Below are 16,734 nucleotides of genomic sequence, written 5' to 3'. Positions count from 1 at the left end.
CTGCTGCTGCTAAGTCGCTTCAGTCTTGTCTGACTCTGTGAGACCCCATAGATGGCAGCCCGCCAGGCTCCCCCGTCCCTGGGATTCTCCAGGCAAAAACGCTGGAGTGGGTTGCCATTTCCTTTTCTAATGCATGAAAGTGAAAAGTGAAAGTGAGTCGCTCAGTCATGTTCGACTCTTAGCGACCCCATGGACTGCAGCCTATGAGGCTCCTCTGTCCATGGGATTTTCCAGGCAAGAGTACTGGAGTGGGGTGCCATTGCCTTCTCTGACACATTTAGTCTAGCCCACCCTAAAGGGGAGAGAATTACACAAGGGTGTGAATATCAGGAGGCAAGGATCATTTAGAGTCATCTTAGAGGCTGCCTAACACAATGCTAGGCCCTGATGATGCTTTCCAGATGTTCATGCCCTCATGGAAAAGATAAGCATGTAAATAAACATATGCCATTCTAAGTGTTAGGTTTAGCAAGGCAGTTAATGAAAGGATTTGGAATTGGACAGTGCTGGGTTTTAGGCTTGACTCCATTGCTTATTAAACCCTCTGGACAAGCCATTAAACCTTTCTCAGCCTTATATTTCTCATCTGTATAAATGGGAAATAATATTGTCTATCTCTAGAACTTCCCTAGTGGCTCAGCAGTAAAGAATCCACCTGCCAGTGCAGGAGATGTGAGTTTGATCCCTGAATTGGGAAGATCCCCTGGAGGAAGAAATGGCAACCCAGTCCAGTATTCTTGCCTGGAGAATTCCTTGGGACAGAGGAGCCTGGTGGGCTGCAGTCCATGGGGTCGCAGAAGAGTTAGATATGACTTAGCAACTAAAACAAGGACAACAATAATGCTAAGTAACCAATAAAACAAGGTAGTTGGTGTTAATGAGATGACATATTTTAAAAATATAACTTCTTAAAATAAAAATTAAAAAAAATAAATAATAAAAAATAAAATAAAGGAGAAAAAAATAATGTCTAAAACCAATTAAGATATCCTGGTTTCAGATAATCCCTAAGGTGCTTATTCATCCATGGAATTTTAGGCACCAGAGCAGGACTCCCCTCCCCCTGCACTAGTAACATAACAATAGATAAGATAATTGAAGAATTTAGGGGAATATGTTGGTGTAGAGAGCAGAAATAGCTGTAATCTTGTTAGTCTAATATAACAAGATTGCTTAGTTTATTTCTCAAAGGGTTTTATTTCTCATGTCTTTCTGTTTGCTTTCCATTTTCCAGGTCAGAAGGCCAATCCGACATTTTACATAACCACATTACTCATCATTCCGGTCATCGTTGCAGCCGCAGTCATTGTCCTTCTGCTGTATCTGAAAAGGTAAGGCAGCTGATCAGGCAGGCCTGACACTTTCTGCTAGCCTGGCTGCTATTCTTTGTGGGTGTGTTTGATGTCTGCCCAGTGTGTTGGCAGCATTTTGGCTATACCTGGCTTTTGGTAGGATGGCGTGGCAAGTATTACTGTGCCCATTTTCTAGTGAGGAAAGTGTTAGTCTTCCAAGGTGCTGCTCAGGCAGTGCTCTGTTTGTACATTTTTAGAATGTTGATAAGACTTAGATTCACTCAGCTCCCTAAAACACCTAATTTGTCAACCGTTAGTTGCTAGCTCATAAGTTTTAGAAGTGGAGATCATTACCAATTAAATGAGTTATTAAACCCTCTGGACAAGCCATTAAACCTTTCTCAGCCTTATATTTCTCGTCTGTATAAATGGGAAATAATATTATCTATCTCTAGAACTTCCCTAGTGGCTCAGCAGTAAAGAATCCACCTGCCAGTGCGGGAGATGTGAGTTTGATCCCTGGATTGGGAAGAAAAATGAGTTGCTACTTAATGCTGCTATAGGATAAAGTACTTCAAGTTCTAAGACATGATACTCATTCTTGGAGAATTTTTTACTTTCTTGATTTCATCATAGGGACTAGTCTGGTGCTATTATTTGCTCTTTCAGGAAAATACCTAAAGTTGGAATAAGTTTACTAAGCTAGTTCTAGAATCAGTATTTTATCATTATTTCAGTGTTCTTTAAACATGCATGTGTTGAGTGCCTATTTATGTGCCAGCTCAGATCAGTTCAGTCACTCAGTCATGTCTGACTGTTTGCAACCCCATGGACTGCAGCATGCCAGGCTTCCCTATCCATCACCAACTCCCAGAGCTTGCTCAAACTCATGTCCATTGAGTTGGTGATGCCATCCAACCATCTCATCCTCTGTCATCCTCTTCTCCTCCTGCCTTCAATATTTCCCAGCATCAGGGTCTTTTCCAATGAGTCAGTTCTTCACATCAGGTGGCCAAATTATTAGAGTTTCAGGTTCAGCATCGGTCCTTCCAATAAATATTCAGGACTGATTTCCTTTAGGATTGACTGGTTGGATCTCCTTGCAGTTCAAGGGACTCAAGAGTCTTCTCCAGCAGCACAGTTCAAAAGCATCAATTCTTCGGTGCTCAGCTTTCTTTACAGTCCAACTCTCACACAACTACTGGAAATACCATAACTTTGACTAGATGGACCTTTGTCGACATTATGTGACAGGCACTGTTCTAATTGCTAGAGTTGTGGTGCTGAACAGGACAAAATCCCTACCTATGGGTTCACACAGTGTGTAGTAAAGCTATGGAGTTGGGCTGGGGAGAAAGGCTAGGAAGTGATATGAGGCTAATCTTACATGGAATGCCAGGGAAGGCCTCTCTGAGAAAGTGACATTTGAAGATAGACTTAAAGGAGTAAGCCAGTCAGATAATCAAAGAAAGAACATTCTAGGCCAAAAGAACAGCAAGTGCAAAGGTCCTAAGGCTGGAATGAGCTTAGTGTTTCTTGTTAGAGGAGAGCATACAAGGGGAAAGAACAAGAGGATATGAGGCAGGAGAGGCTGGCGAAACCAGATCATGTAGGCTGTGGCATGGAATTGAGATGTTATCCTAAGCATGATGGGAAAATATTAGAGAATTTTAAGCAGGAGAGGAATGTGATTGGATTGACTGTCATAAAGCATCGTTGTATTGTTGAGTGAAGACTTGACTTGGACAAGAGTAAAAGCAGGTAGACCAGTTAAGAAACATTGTAGTGTTTGGGTGGAAAGATGAGAATAGTGTAGGCCAGGAGGTTTGCAGTGAAGGTACTAAGAAATATTCTGATGTAGGATGTATTTTGAAGATGAAATTAATAATAGCACTTGCTGATGGCTGCTAGTTTTTGGAGGTTGTAGGAGTAATTGAGGATTCAAGGGATAACTCTTAGATTTTTGGCTTCAGCAACTGAGTGAATATTGCAGCCTTTTACTGAGATGGGGAAGATTGGGAGGAGATCTGGCTTTAGGGAAAAGGTGAGGACTTCAGTTTTGAACATGATAAGTTTGAGATGCCTATTAAATATTCAGGTAGAGATGCTGAATACATACCTGTATACATGAATCTGGAATTTAAAGAGGTTTGGGCCAGAATTAGAAATTTGGGAGTCCTCAGCATATAAATAGATTTAAAGCTCTAAGACTGGAAGAGAGTGCCCATAAAGTGAGGGAGATAAAGAGGACAAAACACTGAACCCTAGGACACATCAATATTTATAGACCTAGGAGATGAGGTAGGTCCACCAGAGAGTACTGTTGGATTGGCCAAAAAGGTCGTTCGGGTTTTTCCACACCATCTTACAGAGAAACCTGAATGAACTTTTGGGATGCAAAAACAGAATTCAGACAAAACGGTAATTCAAAAAGATACATGCACTGCTATGTTCATAACAGCACTATTTATAGTAGCCAAGACATGGAGACAACCTAAATGTCCACTGACAGAGAAGTGGATAAAGAAGATGTAGTATATTTATACAGTGGAATATTACTCAGCTATTAAACAATGAAATAATGCCATTTGCAACAACAGTGATGCAGTGGGAGATTATCATACTAAGTAAGTCAGAAAGAGAAAGACAAATGTCATATGATATCACTTATATGTGGACTCTAAACTGTGACACGAACGTATTTGTATAACAGAAACAGAATCACAGATATAGAGAATAGACTGATGGTTGCAAGGGGGAGGGGTGTGGGAGAGGGATGGATTGGGAATTTGGAATTAGCAGAGGCAAACAATTATGTATAGAATGGACAAATAATAAGGTCCTACTGTATAGCATAGGAACTATATTCAATATCCTGTGGTAAACCATAGTGGAAAAGAATATATGTTTATATGTATAACTAAGTCACTTTGCTATACAGAACTAATTAACACAACATTGTAAATCAACTATACTTCAATTAGAAAAATTGAAAAATTGAAAATAGAAGACAAATTAGAAAAAGAAAAGAAAAATTAAAGAGGAATGTCCCCTGTTCTCAATATTTTTTTTAAAAAATCATAAACAGCAGACTCCCATGTGATCTGTGATAAGTAAAACACCATTATTACTTAAATGGTAGGGTATAACACACACAGGCCCCCACACACAATTATAACTATGTGAGGTGATGGATATGTTAATTACCTTGATTGTGATGATCTTTTCATAATGTACACCTACATAAAACTCACTTTGTACACCTCAGATTTATACAATTTTTGTTTGTCAAGTATACCTCAATAAAGCTGGAAAAAAATTTAAAAGATAGATTATAAGTGGTCTGCTACTGATGGGTCCTTTGCTTTACCCACACTTGATACTCTTGAGATATTGATTTCTCAGCCTGCTTTAGAAATTTCTTCACAATTGCATTATCACTAAAGATGACTTGTGTACCATGTCTTTTGTCTAAGCTCTCTTTTAATATGGCTGTATTTAAGAGGAACATTTCTATGGACTGGAAGATTTGATCAGAAATGTCCCTTTTTTCTTAAAGGCTCAAGATCATTATATTCCCTCCAATTCCTGATCCTGGCAAGATTTTTAAAGAAATGTTTGGAGACCAGAATGATGATACCCTGGTAAGTACTGACTCTGTGGGGTATGAAACTGATTTTTTGAGGGGAGGCTATAGTAAAGCATCTGTCTACAATGCGGGAGATCCAGGTTCAATCCTGGGTTGGGAAGATCCCCTGGAGAAGGAAATGGCGATCCTTTCCGGGACTGTTGCCTAGAAAATCCCATGGACAGAGGAGCCTGGTAGTCTACAGCCCATGGGGTCGCAAAGAGTCGGACACGACTGAGCGACTTCAATTCACTTCATAGGATTAAAAAAATTTTGGGGGTAAAATATACATAACATAAAATTTACCATTTTAACCAGTTTTAAATATACAGGTCAATGACATTAAGTACATTTACAATGTTGTTGGACCATCCTCAACCATCCTCACTATTTCCAAAATGTTATCATCATCCTAAACAGAAACTGTACCCATGAAACAATAATTCTCCATTCCCCTCAACACCTGGTAACCTCTATTCTGCTTTCTGTCTCTATGAAGTTGCCTAGTCTAGGTACCTGGAGAAGGCGATGGCACCCCACTCCAGTACTCTTGCCTGGAAAATCCCATGGACAGAGAAGCCTGGTAGGGTGCGGTCCATGGGGTCGCAAAGAGTCAGACACGACTGAGCGACTTCCCTTTCACTTTTCACTTTCATGCATTGGAGAAGGAAATGGCAACCCACTCCAGTGTTCTTGCCTGGAGAATCCCAGGGACGGGGGAGCCTGGTGGACTGCCGTCTATGGGGTCACACAGAGTCGGACATGACTGAAGCGACTTAGCAGCAGCAGCAGTCTAGGTACCTCATATAAATGGAATCCTACAATATTTGGCCTTTTGTGTCTGACTTATTTCACTTAGCATAATGTTTTCAAGGTTCATCCATGTTGTAGCATGGGTCAGAATTTCATTTCAAAATTGGTTATTTTAAAGTACATTTTGTCTAAAAGATTAAAGAGCTGATTTAAAATGTTGTATCTCAGGCCAAACATAACATTTAAGAAATCCCCAGAATACTTCACCCAGCTTGTATCGCTGGGCTTCATTCTCTCTCTGGGAAAGAAAATGTATTTGATCTAAACATACAGGGGGAAGAGCCTCCTTAACGAAACTAAACTGATAGGTAGTTCTTCTGACTCTTGGATAATCTTTCAAATTTGATTTGGGGAAATATCAACATAAGATAAACAGTCAAAGGGCTTCCCTCATGGCTCCATGATAAAGAATCTCCCTGCAATGAAGGAGACACAGGAGATGCGAGTTTGATCCCTAGGTCAGGACAATCCCCTGGAGGAGGAAATGGCACCCCACTCCATTATTCTTGCCTGGAGAATCCCATGGACGGAGGAGCCTGGTGAGCTATAGTCCTTGGGGTTGCAAAGAGTCACACATGACTGAGCTACTGAGTACACATGCATGCAAACAGTTGAAATAGATTTTATTCATGCTATTGCCTAGAAAGCTGACCTCGGAAGACATGGAACTAGAGCAACCTCTCTACCCCCAAACTGTTAGTTAGGTGGCTGCAGATACTCCTGCTGGAATTTATGGCTGGGAGAGCTAAGACCTTGTGGGAACAAGAGTTTGTGGTTTCTCTGATGAATACATTCACCCAAATAAGATAATAAAGACACTAAATAAAATAAATATCAATATTATTGTATGTATCTTAAAGTAATCATTTCAGGCATAAGACACTTAATTCAGGGAAATAGTAGAGCACAGTAGATAATAGCCTGTGCTCTGGAGTCAGATTGTCTGGATTCGGATCTCTGCTGTGTCATGCACTATCTATTTGACCTTAGGTAATTTCCTTAACTTCCCTGTGTCTCAGTTTTCTCACTTGTAAAGTGAAGGTAATAATAGGTGGCACTAGCAGTAAAGAACCTGCCTGCCGGTGCAGGAGACATAAGAGATGTGGGTTCCATCCCTGGGTAGAAAAAAATCCCCTGGAGGAAGGCATGGCTATCCACTCCAGTATTCTTGCATGAAGAAGTCCATGGACAGAGGAGCCTGTCAGGTTACAGTCCATGGAGTTGCAAAGAATTGGACATGACTGAAGCAATTTATCATGCATAATGTTGTTATGTGGATTAAATTAATACATAGAAACTGCTTAGTGTGCCTGGCAGTTACTTTATAGGTGCTTAGTAAATATTAGTGCTTGGGGCTTCCCAGGTGGCTCAGTGGTAAAAGAATCTGCCTGCAATGCAGGAGACCTGGCTTTGATCCCTGGGTCGGGAAGATCCCCTAGAGGAGGGCATGGCAACCCTCTCCAAAATTCTTGCCAGGAAAATCCCATGGACAGAGGAGCCTGGTAGGCTACAGTTCATGGGGTCAGCAAGAGTCAGACATGACTCTTTTATTAACTTTTTAGTTAACAACTAAACAACCACAACAAATGTTAGTGCTTAGTATTACTATTGATAATACTTTCTGTTTCTCTTTAATGCCCAAACAGTTCTTGTAATAACGGGTGGTTCACAGTGGCAGTGATGCTACGTGGCTAGGGAAGGAAGGCACAGAGGCTCACATGCTGTCAGAGGAGAAGTCATCTAGATCTTTTTCACCAAATCAGGGTCATAGACAGTGGGTAACTCTGCTATATAGGGCACCACCAGGCAGGGAGATCCAGAAATCAGGTGCCTGATGAAGGGCTCATATATTGTGACCGAGGTGGCTGTGGCAACCAGTGGTTCTTCACCTTTGAATCACAGTTGACTGGAATGCTTGTAAGAATATAGAATCCTGGGCCCTGTCTCAAGAAGTTTGAACTCACTGGGTCTGGGGTGGTTCCCAGGAATCTGCATACTTAACAGGAATCCAAAAATGATGCCTCTCCTGGCAAGATCATTCACCAACCACACTTTGAAAATCACTGTTACCAATATTTTCCTTAGGATTACCCCTGTATCTTCATTTTGCCAGCTACTGTGATAGATGCTGGAGGCTAAGAATTGTGCAAGTATTCTAACAACACCTGTATCCAGTGACTGGCAGTCTCCCATGTGTACACAGTGTGTTCAGTGCTCCATCTTCACACCCACCCTGTGGTGTCAGTGCTCTTAGTAGCATTTTGCAGATGAGGAATTGGACCCTCCGTGAGGTTACATAACTTTACTGTAGTCACACAGCAAGGAAATAATAAGGTAGGATTTGACCAAGAAGTGTCTGATTCTAGAGTTCTCTCTTTCCACCATGCTGCAGGGCCTTTTGTAAGACAGGATGTTTGTCCTCAAGAGCCTCACAGTCTCCTTAGAGTTCTGCATGGTAGAAATACTGGGTTGGGATAGAGGAGTTCCCAGAAATAGATTTGGAGGCACATTTTGATTGGTCTCTATGAAAAGGTAGTAGGAATATCATTCTTTGTTTTTTTAACTTTTCATTGGCATGGCCAATGATGCTGATGCTGGGAAAGATTGAAGGCAGGAGAAGGGGATGACAGAGGATGAGATGGTTGGATGGCATCACTGACTCGATGGACATGAGTTTGAGCAAGCTCTGGGAGTTGGTGATGGACAGGGAAACCTGGCATGCTGCAGTCCATGGGGTCACAAAGAGTCAGACACGACTGAGTGACTGAACTGACTGATTGGCCTGGCCAAAAAGTTTGTTCAGGTTTTTCTGTAAGATGGGATGGAAAACCCTAATGAACTTTTTGGCCAACCTAATAGTTAAAATTGGAGTAGAGTTGATTACAATGTTGTGTTAGTTTCAGGTGTACAGCACAGTGATTCAGTTATACATATGCATGTATCTGTTCTTTTTCAAATTCTTTTCCCATTTAGGTTGTTAGGTAATATTGAGCAGAATTACCTGTGCTATATGGTAGGTCCTTGTTGGTTATCCATTTTAAATATATCAATGGCAGTGTGTACATGTCAATCCCAAACTCCCCAATCTATCCCTCTTCCCCACTCTCCCTGCCCCTGGTAGCCATAAATCTATTCTGTAAGTTTGTGGTCTATTTCTGTTCTATAAATAAGCTTATATGTATCATTTTTTTAAGATTCTGCATATAAGCAATATCATACAATATTTGTCTGACTTACTCTCAGACAATCTCTAGGTCTGTCTAAGTTGCAAATGGCATTCTTTTTAATGGCCAAGTAGTATTCCATTGCAGAGAAGGCAATGGCAACCCACTCCAGTACTCTTTGCCTGGAAAATCCCATGGACAGAGGGGCCTGGTGGGCTGCAGTTCATGGGATTGCTAGGAGTCGGACACAACTGAGCAACTTCACTTTCACTTTTCACTTTCATGCATTGGAGAAGGAAATGGCAACCCACTCCAGTGTTCTTGCCTGGAGAATCCCAGGGATGGGGGAGCCTGGTGGGCTGCTGTCTCTGGGGTTGCACAGAGTCAGACACGACTAAAGCGACTTAGCAGCAGCAGCAGTACTCTGTTGTATAAATATACCACATCTTTTTTATCCATTCCCTTGTCAATGGACATTTAGGTTGCTTCCATGTCTTGGCTCCTGTAAACAGTGCTTCAGTGAACACTGGGGTGCATATATCCTTTTGGACCATAGTTTTCTCCAGATATATGCCCAGCAGTAGAATTGCTGGATCATATGGTAGCTCTATTTTTAACTTCTTAAGTAATATCCGTACTGTTCTCCATAGTGGCAGTACCAATTTACATTCCCACCAATGGTGTAGGAGGGTTCCCTTGTCTCCACACCTATCATTCTGACAACAACCTAAAGGGAATGAATGAGAGAGAGGAAGTGCTAGCACAGTTGCACACTGATAATCTAGTCCTGAATTTGTCCCACAGATGCTTTGTTTGGCCAGTGTAGTGTATTTGAAATTTTTCAATTTGGGATCTTAAGCAGGGCATGGACTACCAATTCATCTCAGGCCCTATCATTCCCAATTCCCACTGTGGTTTCACACATTGACCTAGCATGCTAGACCCCTGAAAGGCATTTGAGTTTGCTACCACTCTTAGCAGAATGAAGATAGTCAAAGTGCCATGACACAAATGCCCAATGTCTGTGAAAACGTGTTTGGACTCACTGATATATACGAGACATACAACCAAAGATATATGAATTTCTAGCTTATTTGATAATATCCAGTGTTAACAAATGGGTGGGAGACTGGTACTCTTCACACACCACTGGTGGGCCTGTAAAATGCCCTTCTTTCCAGAGGGCAACCCAATAAAATGTAACTAGAATCATTTTTGATCTTATAATTATTTCTTTAGGAATTTATTTTAGGAAAATAATCCAACAATGACATAAGGATGGCCAATGCAGAATTCGTTTCTAACACAAAAAATTAGAAGCCAAGGAAACATCAACAGTCAAGAATAAGTTTTTTAACAAGTTAGGTTTTCAAAGCATTTAGTGTCCTAACAAAATACTTAGGACATAAGTATAAAGAATGTATCATAAATGTGTAGTGTATTACAATCCTAATTTTTATAAAAATTCATCAATATATATATAGAACAATGAGAGGAAGGAAATAGGTCAAAATAATCATCTCTGGGCAGAAAGATTGTGGATAATTGATATTATTTTGTTTCTCCCTCTGTGTTTCTGAAATTTCCAAATTGCCTATAATGAGCATGTATCACTTTTATAATAAAAAGAAACTCCATACAAGTCATTAAGGGAAAAGAGAATATATGGTCATCCAAGCCTGTGAGATAATAGGGATTTGAACTTAGGTGGTAGCAGAGGCGATTGATGCAAGAGACATTATTAAAGGAAACTCATTATGACTCAGTGACTCTGTGTGGGTGATAAAAGGTGGGAGAGTAAAAAATAATTTCAGGGTTTCAAGTCTGGGTAATAGAGTGAATGATGATAACATTGACAGCAAAATCAAATCAATTATCTTTCTCAGAGATGGGAAAATTGCTTTTTTTCAATTTGCTGTCTAGAGGATAATATGTTGTTCCGATGAGTCAGATAATTCTATAATTTAGTGAGGCGGATACACTGACAAAATGGACCACTAAAAGCATAAGATGTTTTTGTTTGTGGTGGCTGCAGACCATTAAATAAAGTCAGTGTTTAAAACTAAAAGTATAATAAAAATGCCAGACAGGGGAAAGGGTAATAGAACAAATCTCCATGTTTGCTTTTTAACCAGATGACTAATCTACTTTCTGTACATGACAACAATCCTCACAAAGTGAACTGCATATACTAGCAGAAAGACTGTCATTTTACTTCTAGAACCATTGAATTATGAAATGAATAATTACAGCATGAACATTGCCCGAGAGGTCATCTAATGAGGTATATGTGTACATGTTTAGTTGCCTTTAATTATAAATTTTCTAAACTCTGGATTCTAGTCCAGCCCCTCACTTTTAAGATGGAGACACTGGGGGCTGTGGAGAAATTTCTCAAGGACTATCACATAGACAGATAATTCCAGAACCTGCACTAAAAGTCACTCTAGCCCAAAGTGACCAGCTTCTAATCCCAAGAAATAATCCATGCCCTTTCTAAACACTTTCTTCTTCCATGCTGTACCATCAGTAGTGGTACTTAAAATGTATTTCGGTGTGGCTACCAATAAATTAAATCTTCTGTATAGTTTTCCTTACGGTTTCTAGTGTTTTGACAATGTTTTGTTTATCACTGTAGTAACATTTTGGCCAACAGCATTTTTCCGGTTGCTTTGCTGTTTTCCCTTCTTTGTGACTAATTGGGCCACTGGCCATATTTGGGGGTGGGGGCTTTGCAGAGGGAATTGCTTTTCTTCTGCATCTGCATTTCTTTTTCATCCCTAAAATATTATCTATTCTTCCCCTGCTTCTTGGAAACCAATTTTATTTTCAGTCCTGTGCCAGTTTTGAATTCCTGATTAGAAAATAGCCTTTTTAACTTGAAGTTGACTTCCAAATACTGCTGAATTTTTTTAAACTTCAGTGTGTATCTTTCAAAGCCAAGATCGCTTCTTACATAGCCAAAATAGCATGGCCTCACTTTAAAAATGATTATTTCCTTAATATCATCTAATACGGACTTACCAGGTAGCACTAGTGGTAAAGAATCCGCCTGTCAATGCAGGAGACATAAGAGATGCAGGTTTGATCCCTGGGTTGAGAAGATCCCTTGGAGAAGGAAATAGCTGCTTCCCTGGTGGCTCAGAGGTTAAAGCGTCTGCCCACAATGCGGGAGACCTGGGTTCAATCCCTGGGTAGGGAAGATCCCCTGGAGAAGGAAATGGCAACCCACTCCAGTACTCTTGCCTGGAGAATCCCATGGATGGAGGAGCCTGGTAGGCTACAGTCCACGGGGTCGCAAAGAGTCGGACACGACTGAGCAACTTCACTTTCACTTTCACTCAGTCCAGTATTCAGCATTGGAGAAGGAAATGGCAACCCACTCCAGTGTTCTTGCCTGGAGAGTCCCAGGGACGGGGGAGCCTGGTGGGCTGCCGTCTGTGGGGTTGCACAGAGTCATACACGACTGAAGCAACTTAGCCAGTATTCTTGCCTAGGGAATCCCATGGACAGAGGAGTGGGCTACAGTCCATAGTGTTGCAAAGAGTCGGACACAACTGAAGCGACTTAGCATGCATGCACATCATCTAATGCTCAACCCATATTTCAATCTTTCCAGCTGTCCCAGGTGTCAGGAGACAGATAATATCCAGTTGTCCATCCATAGTGAGGCTAAGATCGACCACTGTATTTAAGATGATAATAACATGTCCCCTCTTGCCATCTACACGTTGCCTCCCCTTGCCACTGGAAGATAATCTGTGTGGTGTTGTGTTAGTACCCTGTCAACTCTTCAGCTGATACTTTTTATTGGCCAGTTAGTATCCTTGCTTGATTCAATAATCTCATTGGTGGTTGTGAAATGATGATGATTTTTCTCATCTATCATTTAATCTACATTTCTAAGCTGACACTTTCCTATAAGCACTGCTCTCAATTATCAGCTAGGCTCCTTTTAATCGTTCTGGAATTCAGTTTCTGCTAGAAAGGCAGGAAACGTATTTAATTCTTTCCCTTTAATTATCAATTTTTGAAGTGAGGGTTTGAATTGATAACCACCTCAACTGATATCAAATTAGTCCCCTCCACACCACATTCAGCTATTTCTTTTTAAGCTACAGTGATTTGAAGGCATGGGGATTTATGATTCATATTGTACAATTTTCTATTGTGAATGTTGCTCTGAAGAAGACAGAGGCACGTAATCTGTCGACTTGCACATACAAGTCCAGTGTTTTGTGTGATGCTAAGGTACATGAAGCCCACTTCACCCCTGTGGGTAGTTCGCTGCAGGAAATAACTAAATCTTGAAAGTACTCTTCAATTGAGACTTGATGTTCCATTATTCTATGACTTTTGTTTCTTTCTTTAAAAAAAATATTGTTACATACATGTATTTTTCTAGGATGACTAACAACTAAAAACTAGTTGTGCTCACCACTCAAACACCTGTTATTTTTTCACCTAGGATGTTTTTCATCTTTGGCCATTATTCTGTTGTTGATTATCTTATTTAAAAAATCAATCGGGTAAGAATTGAGTTGTGGACTGTAATTTTATGAATTTAGGTATTTTCTACAAGTAATTTCAAAATTAGACTGACATATAATTGGGTAATAGGTCAGAGCTTTTGCTTTTGTCCCTTTAACCTTACATGAACATATTCACAGACATAGTGCTCAAAGGCCCTGATGCTGATGGTGGGTAAAAATGAGAGTAATCAAAGTTTCAGGAATAAAAAAAAGGCAATTAAAAAATTAATGTATTTTTAGAAGCCATTTCTGCTGCAGTGTGCAGATTGCCTTTTTCCTGTCCAACACAGTTTAAGCATTGAGTCTAATGAGCAGAAACCAATGAAAATATAATATTCAGGTTACTTTTTAAAAATTAAAATCATTTTTACAGTCATCCCTTGGTATCTGTAGAGATTGGCTTCAGGACCCCCTCAAATACCAAAAATTCATGGATGTTCAAGTCCCTCGTATAAAATGGTATAGTATTTGCACATAACCTATGAATATCCTCTGGAGGACTGACTGCACTTTTCCAGTAAATGGAAAAATAGTAACAAAAATAGTAATAACAGTTCATATTTATTGAACTTTTGCTATGTGTCAGACACTTGTCCAAGTCTTTCCTTCATTAATTTTTCTCCCTTCTGCAGTAGGTTTTATCTCCACTCTACAGATGAAGAAAATGAAGCACCAGAGGGATTATGTGTAACTCATTTGAGGTTACACAGCTGCTACCTAGCAGAGCTAGGATCTCAACTAACAAGTGTTAGAGCTGGGATCTGAACTCAGGCATTCTTATCCTCTGGTCCACAGTTTTCAAAAAATATATTTCTTTATTTTTTAACTGTACTGGGTCTTAGTTGCAGCATGTGGGATCTTTGATATTAGTTGCAGCATGTGAACTCTTAGTTGTGGCATGTGGGATCTAGTTCCATGATCAGGGATCACACCCAGGCCCCCGGCATTGAGACTGGGGAGTCTTAGCCAATGGACCACCAAGGAAGTCCCCTCCAGTCCACACTTTAATTTTTTTAATATAAATTTATTTATTTTAATTGGAGGCTAATTACTTATAATATTGTATTGGTTTTGCCATACATCAACATGAATCCACCACAGGTGTACACGTGTTCCCCATCCTGAACCCCCCTCCCGCCTCCCTCCCCATACCATCCCTCTGGGTCATCCCAGTGCACCAGCCCCAAGCATCCTGTATCATTCATCAAACCTGGACTGGTGATTCGTTTCACATATGATATTATACATGTTTCAATGCCATTTTCCCAAATCATCCCACCCTCGCCCTTTCTCACAGAGTCCAAAAGACTGTTCTTTACATCTGTGTCTCTTTTGCTGTCTCGTATACAGGGTTATCGTTACCATCTTTCTAAATTCCATATATATGCGTTAGTATAATGTATTGGTGTTTTTCTTTCTGACTTATTTCACTCTGTATAATAGGCTCCAGTTTCACCCACCTCATTACAACTGACTCAAATGTATTCTTTTTAATGGCTGAGTAATACTCCATTGTGTATATGTACCACAGCTTTTCTTATCCATTCATCTGCTGATGGACATCTAGGTTGCTTCCATGTCCTGGCTATTATAAACAGTGTTGTGATGAACATTGGGGTACACGTGTCTCTTTCAATTCTGGTTTCCTCAGTGTGTATGCCCAGCAGTGGGATTGCTGGGTTGTATGGCAGTTCTATTTCCAGTTTTTAAAGGAATCTCCACACTGTTCTCCATAGTGGCTGTACTAGTTTGCATTCCCACCAACTGTGTAAGAGGGTTCCCTTTTCTCGACACCCTTTCCAGCATTTTTTGCCTGTAGACTTTTGGATAGCAGCCATTCTGACTGGCGTGAAATGGTACCTCACTGTGGTTTTGATTTGCACTTCTCAGGTCTCCCACATTGTAGGCAGATGCTTTTACCGTCTGAGCCACCAGGGAAGTCCTGATAATGAGTGATGTTGAGCATCTTTTCATGTGTTTGTTAGCCATCTATCTGTCTTTGGAAAAATGTCTGTTTAGTTCTTTGGCTGATTTTTTGATTGAGTCGTTTATTTTTCTGGAATTGAGCTGCAGCAGTTGCCTGTATATTTTTGGGATTAATTCTTTGTCAGTCGCTTCATTTGCTATTATTTTCTCCCATTCTGAAGGCTGTCTTTTCACCTTGCTTATAGTTTCCTTTGTTGTGCAGAAGCTTTTAATTTTAATTAGGTCCCATTTGTTTATTTTTGCTTTTATTTCCAATATTCTGGGAGGTGGGCCATAGAGGATCCTGCTGTGATTTATTTCAGAGAGTGTCTTGCCTATGTTCGCCTCTAGGAGTTTTATAGTTTCTGGTCTTACATTTAGATCTTTAATCCATTTCATTTTTGTGTATGGTGTTAGAAAGTATTCTAGTTTCATTCTTTTACAAGTGGTTGACCAATTTCCCCAGCACCACTTGTTAAAGAGATTGTCTTTTCTCCATTGTATATTCTTGCCTCCTTTGTCAAAGAAAAGGTGTCCATAGGTACGTGGATTTATCTCTGGGCTTTCTATTTTGTTCCATTGATCTATATTTCTGTCTTTGAGCTGGTACCATACTGTCTTGATGACTGTGGCTTTGTAGTGGAGCCTGAAGTCAGGCAGGTTGATTCCTCCAGTTCCGTTCTTCTTTCTCAAGATTGCTTTGGCTATTCTAGGTTTTTGTATTTCCATACAAATTGTGAAATTATTTGTTCTAGCTCTGTGAAAAATACCGTTGGTAGCTTGATAGGGATTGCATTGAATCTATAGATTGCTTTGGGTAGTATACTCATTTTCACTATATTGATTCTTCTGATCCATGAACATGGTATATTTCTCCATCTATTTGTGTCCTCTCTGATTTCTTTCACCAGTGTTTTATAGTTTTCTATATATAGGTCTTTTGTTTCTTTAGGTAGATATATTCCTAAGTATTTTATTCTTTTCGTTGCAATGGTGAATTGAATTGTTTCCTTAATTTCTCTTTCTGTTTTCTCATTACTAGTGTATAGGAATGCAAGGGATTTCTGTGTGTTGATTTTACATCCTGCAACTTTACTATATTCATTGATTAGCTCTAGTATGTTTCTGGTAGAGTCTTTAGGGTTTTCTATGCAGAGGATCATGTCATCTGCAAACAGTGAGAGTTTTACTTCTTCTTTTCCAATTTGGATTCCTTTTATTTCTTTTTCTGCTCTTATTGCTGTGGCCAAAACTTCCAAAATTATGTTGAATAATAATGATGAAAGTGGGCACCCTAGTCTTGTTCCTGACTTTAGGGGAAATGCTTTCAGTTTTTCACC

General features: G+C 40.0%; 1 protein-coding gene across 4 annotated transcripts in view; it reads left to right on the top strand.

Annotated features, from left to right (window-relative positions):
* IL13RA1 (interleukin 13 receptor subunit alpha 1) overlaps positions 1-16,734 on the top strand; it is a 76,085-nt gene that overhangs the window by 37,834 nt on the left and 21,517 nt on the right. For all 4 annotated transcript variants that reach the window (XM_027963636.3, XM_060407622.1, XM_060407620.1 and 1 more), the window contains exons 9-10: positions 1,235-1,331; positions 4,852-4,936. In XM_027963636.3, coding sequence (XP_027819437.1) covers positions 1,235-1,331; positions 4,852-4,936 — 182 coding nt within the window. The remainder of the gene's footprint in view (positions 1-1,234; positions 1,332-4,851; positions 4,937-16,734) is intronic.

This window comes from Ovis aries, chromosome X, assembly GCF_016772045.2.
Source record: "Ovis aries strain OAR_USU_Benz2616 breed Rambouillet chromosome X, ARS-UI_Ramb_v3.0, whole genome shotgun sequence".
Lineage (NCBI taxonomy): Eukaryota > Metazoa > Chordata > Mammalia > Artiodactyla > Bovidae > Ovis > Ovis aries.
This window is presented reverse-complemented; position numbering and strand designations above follow the sequence as displayed.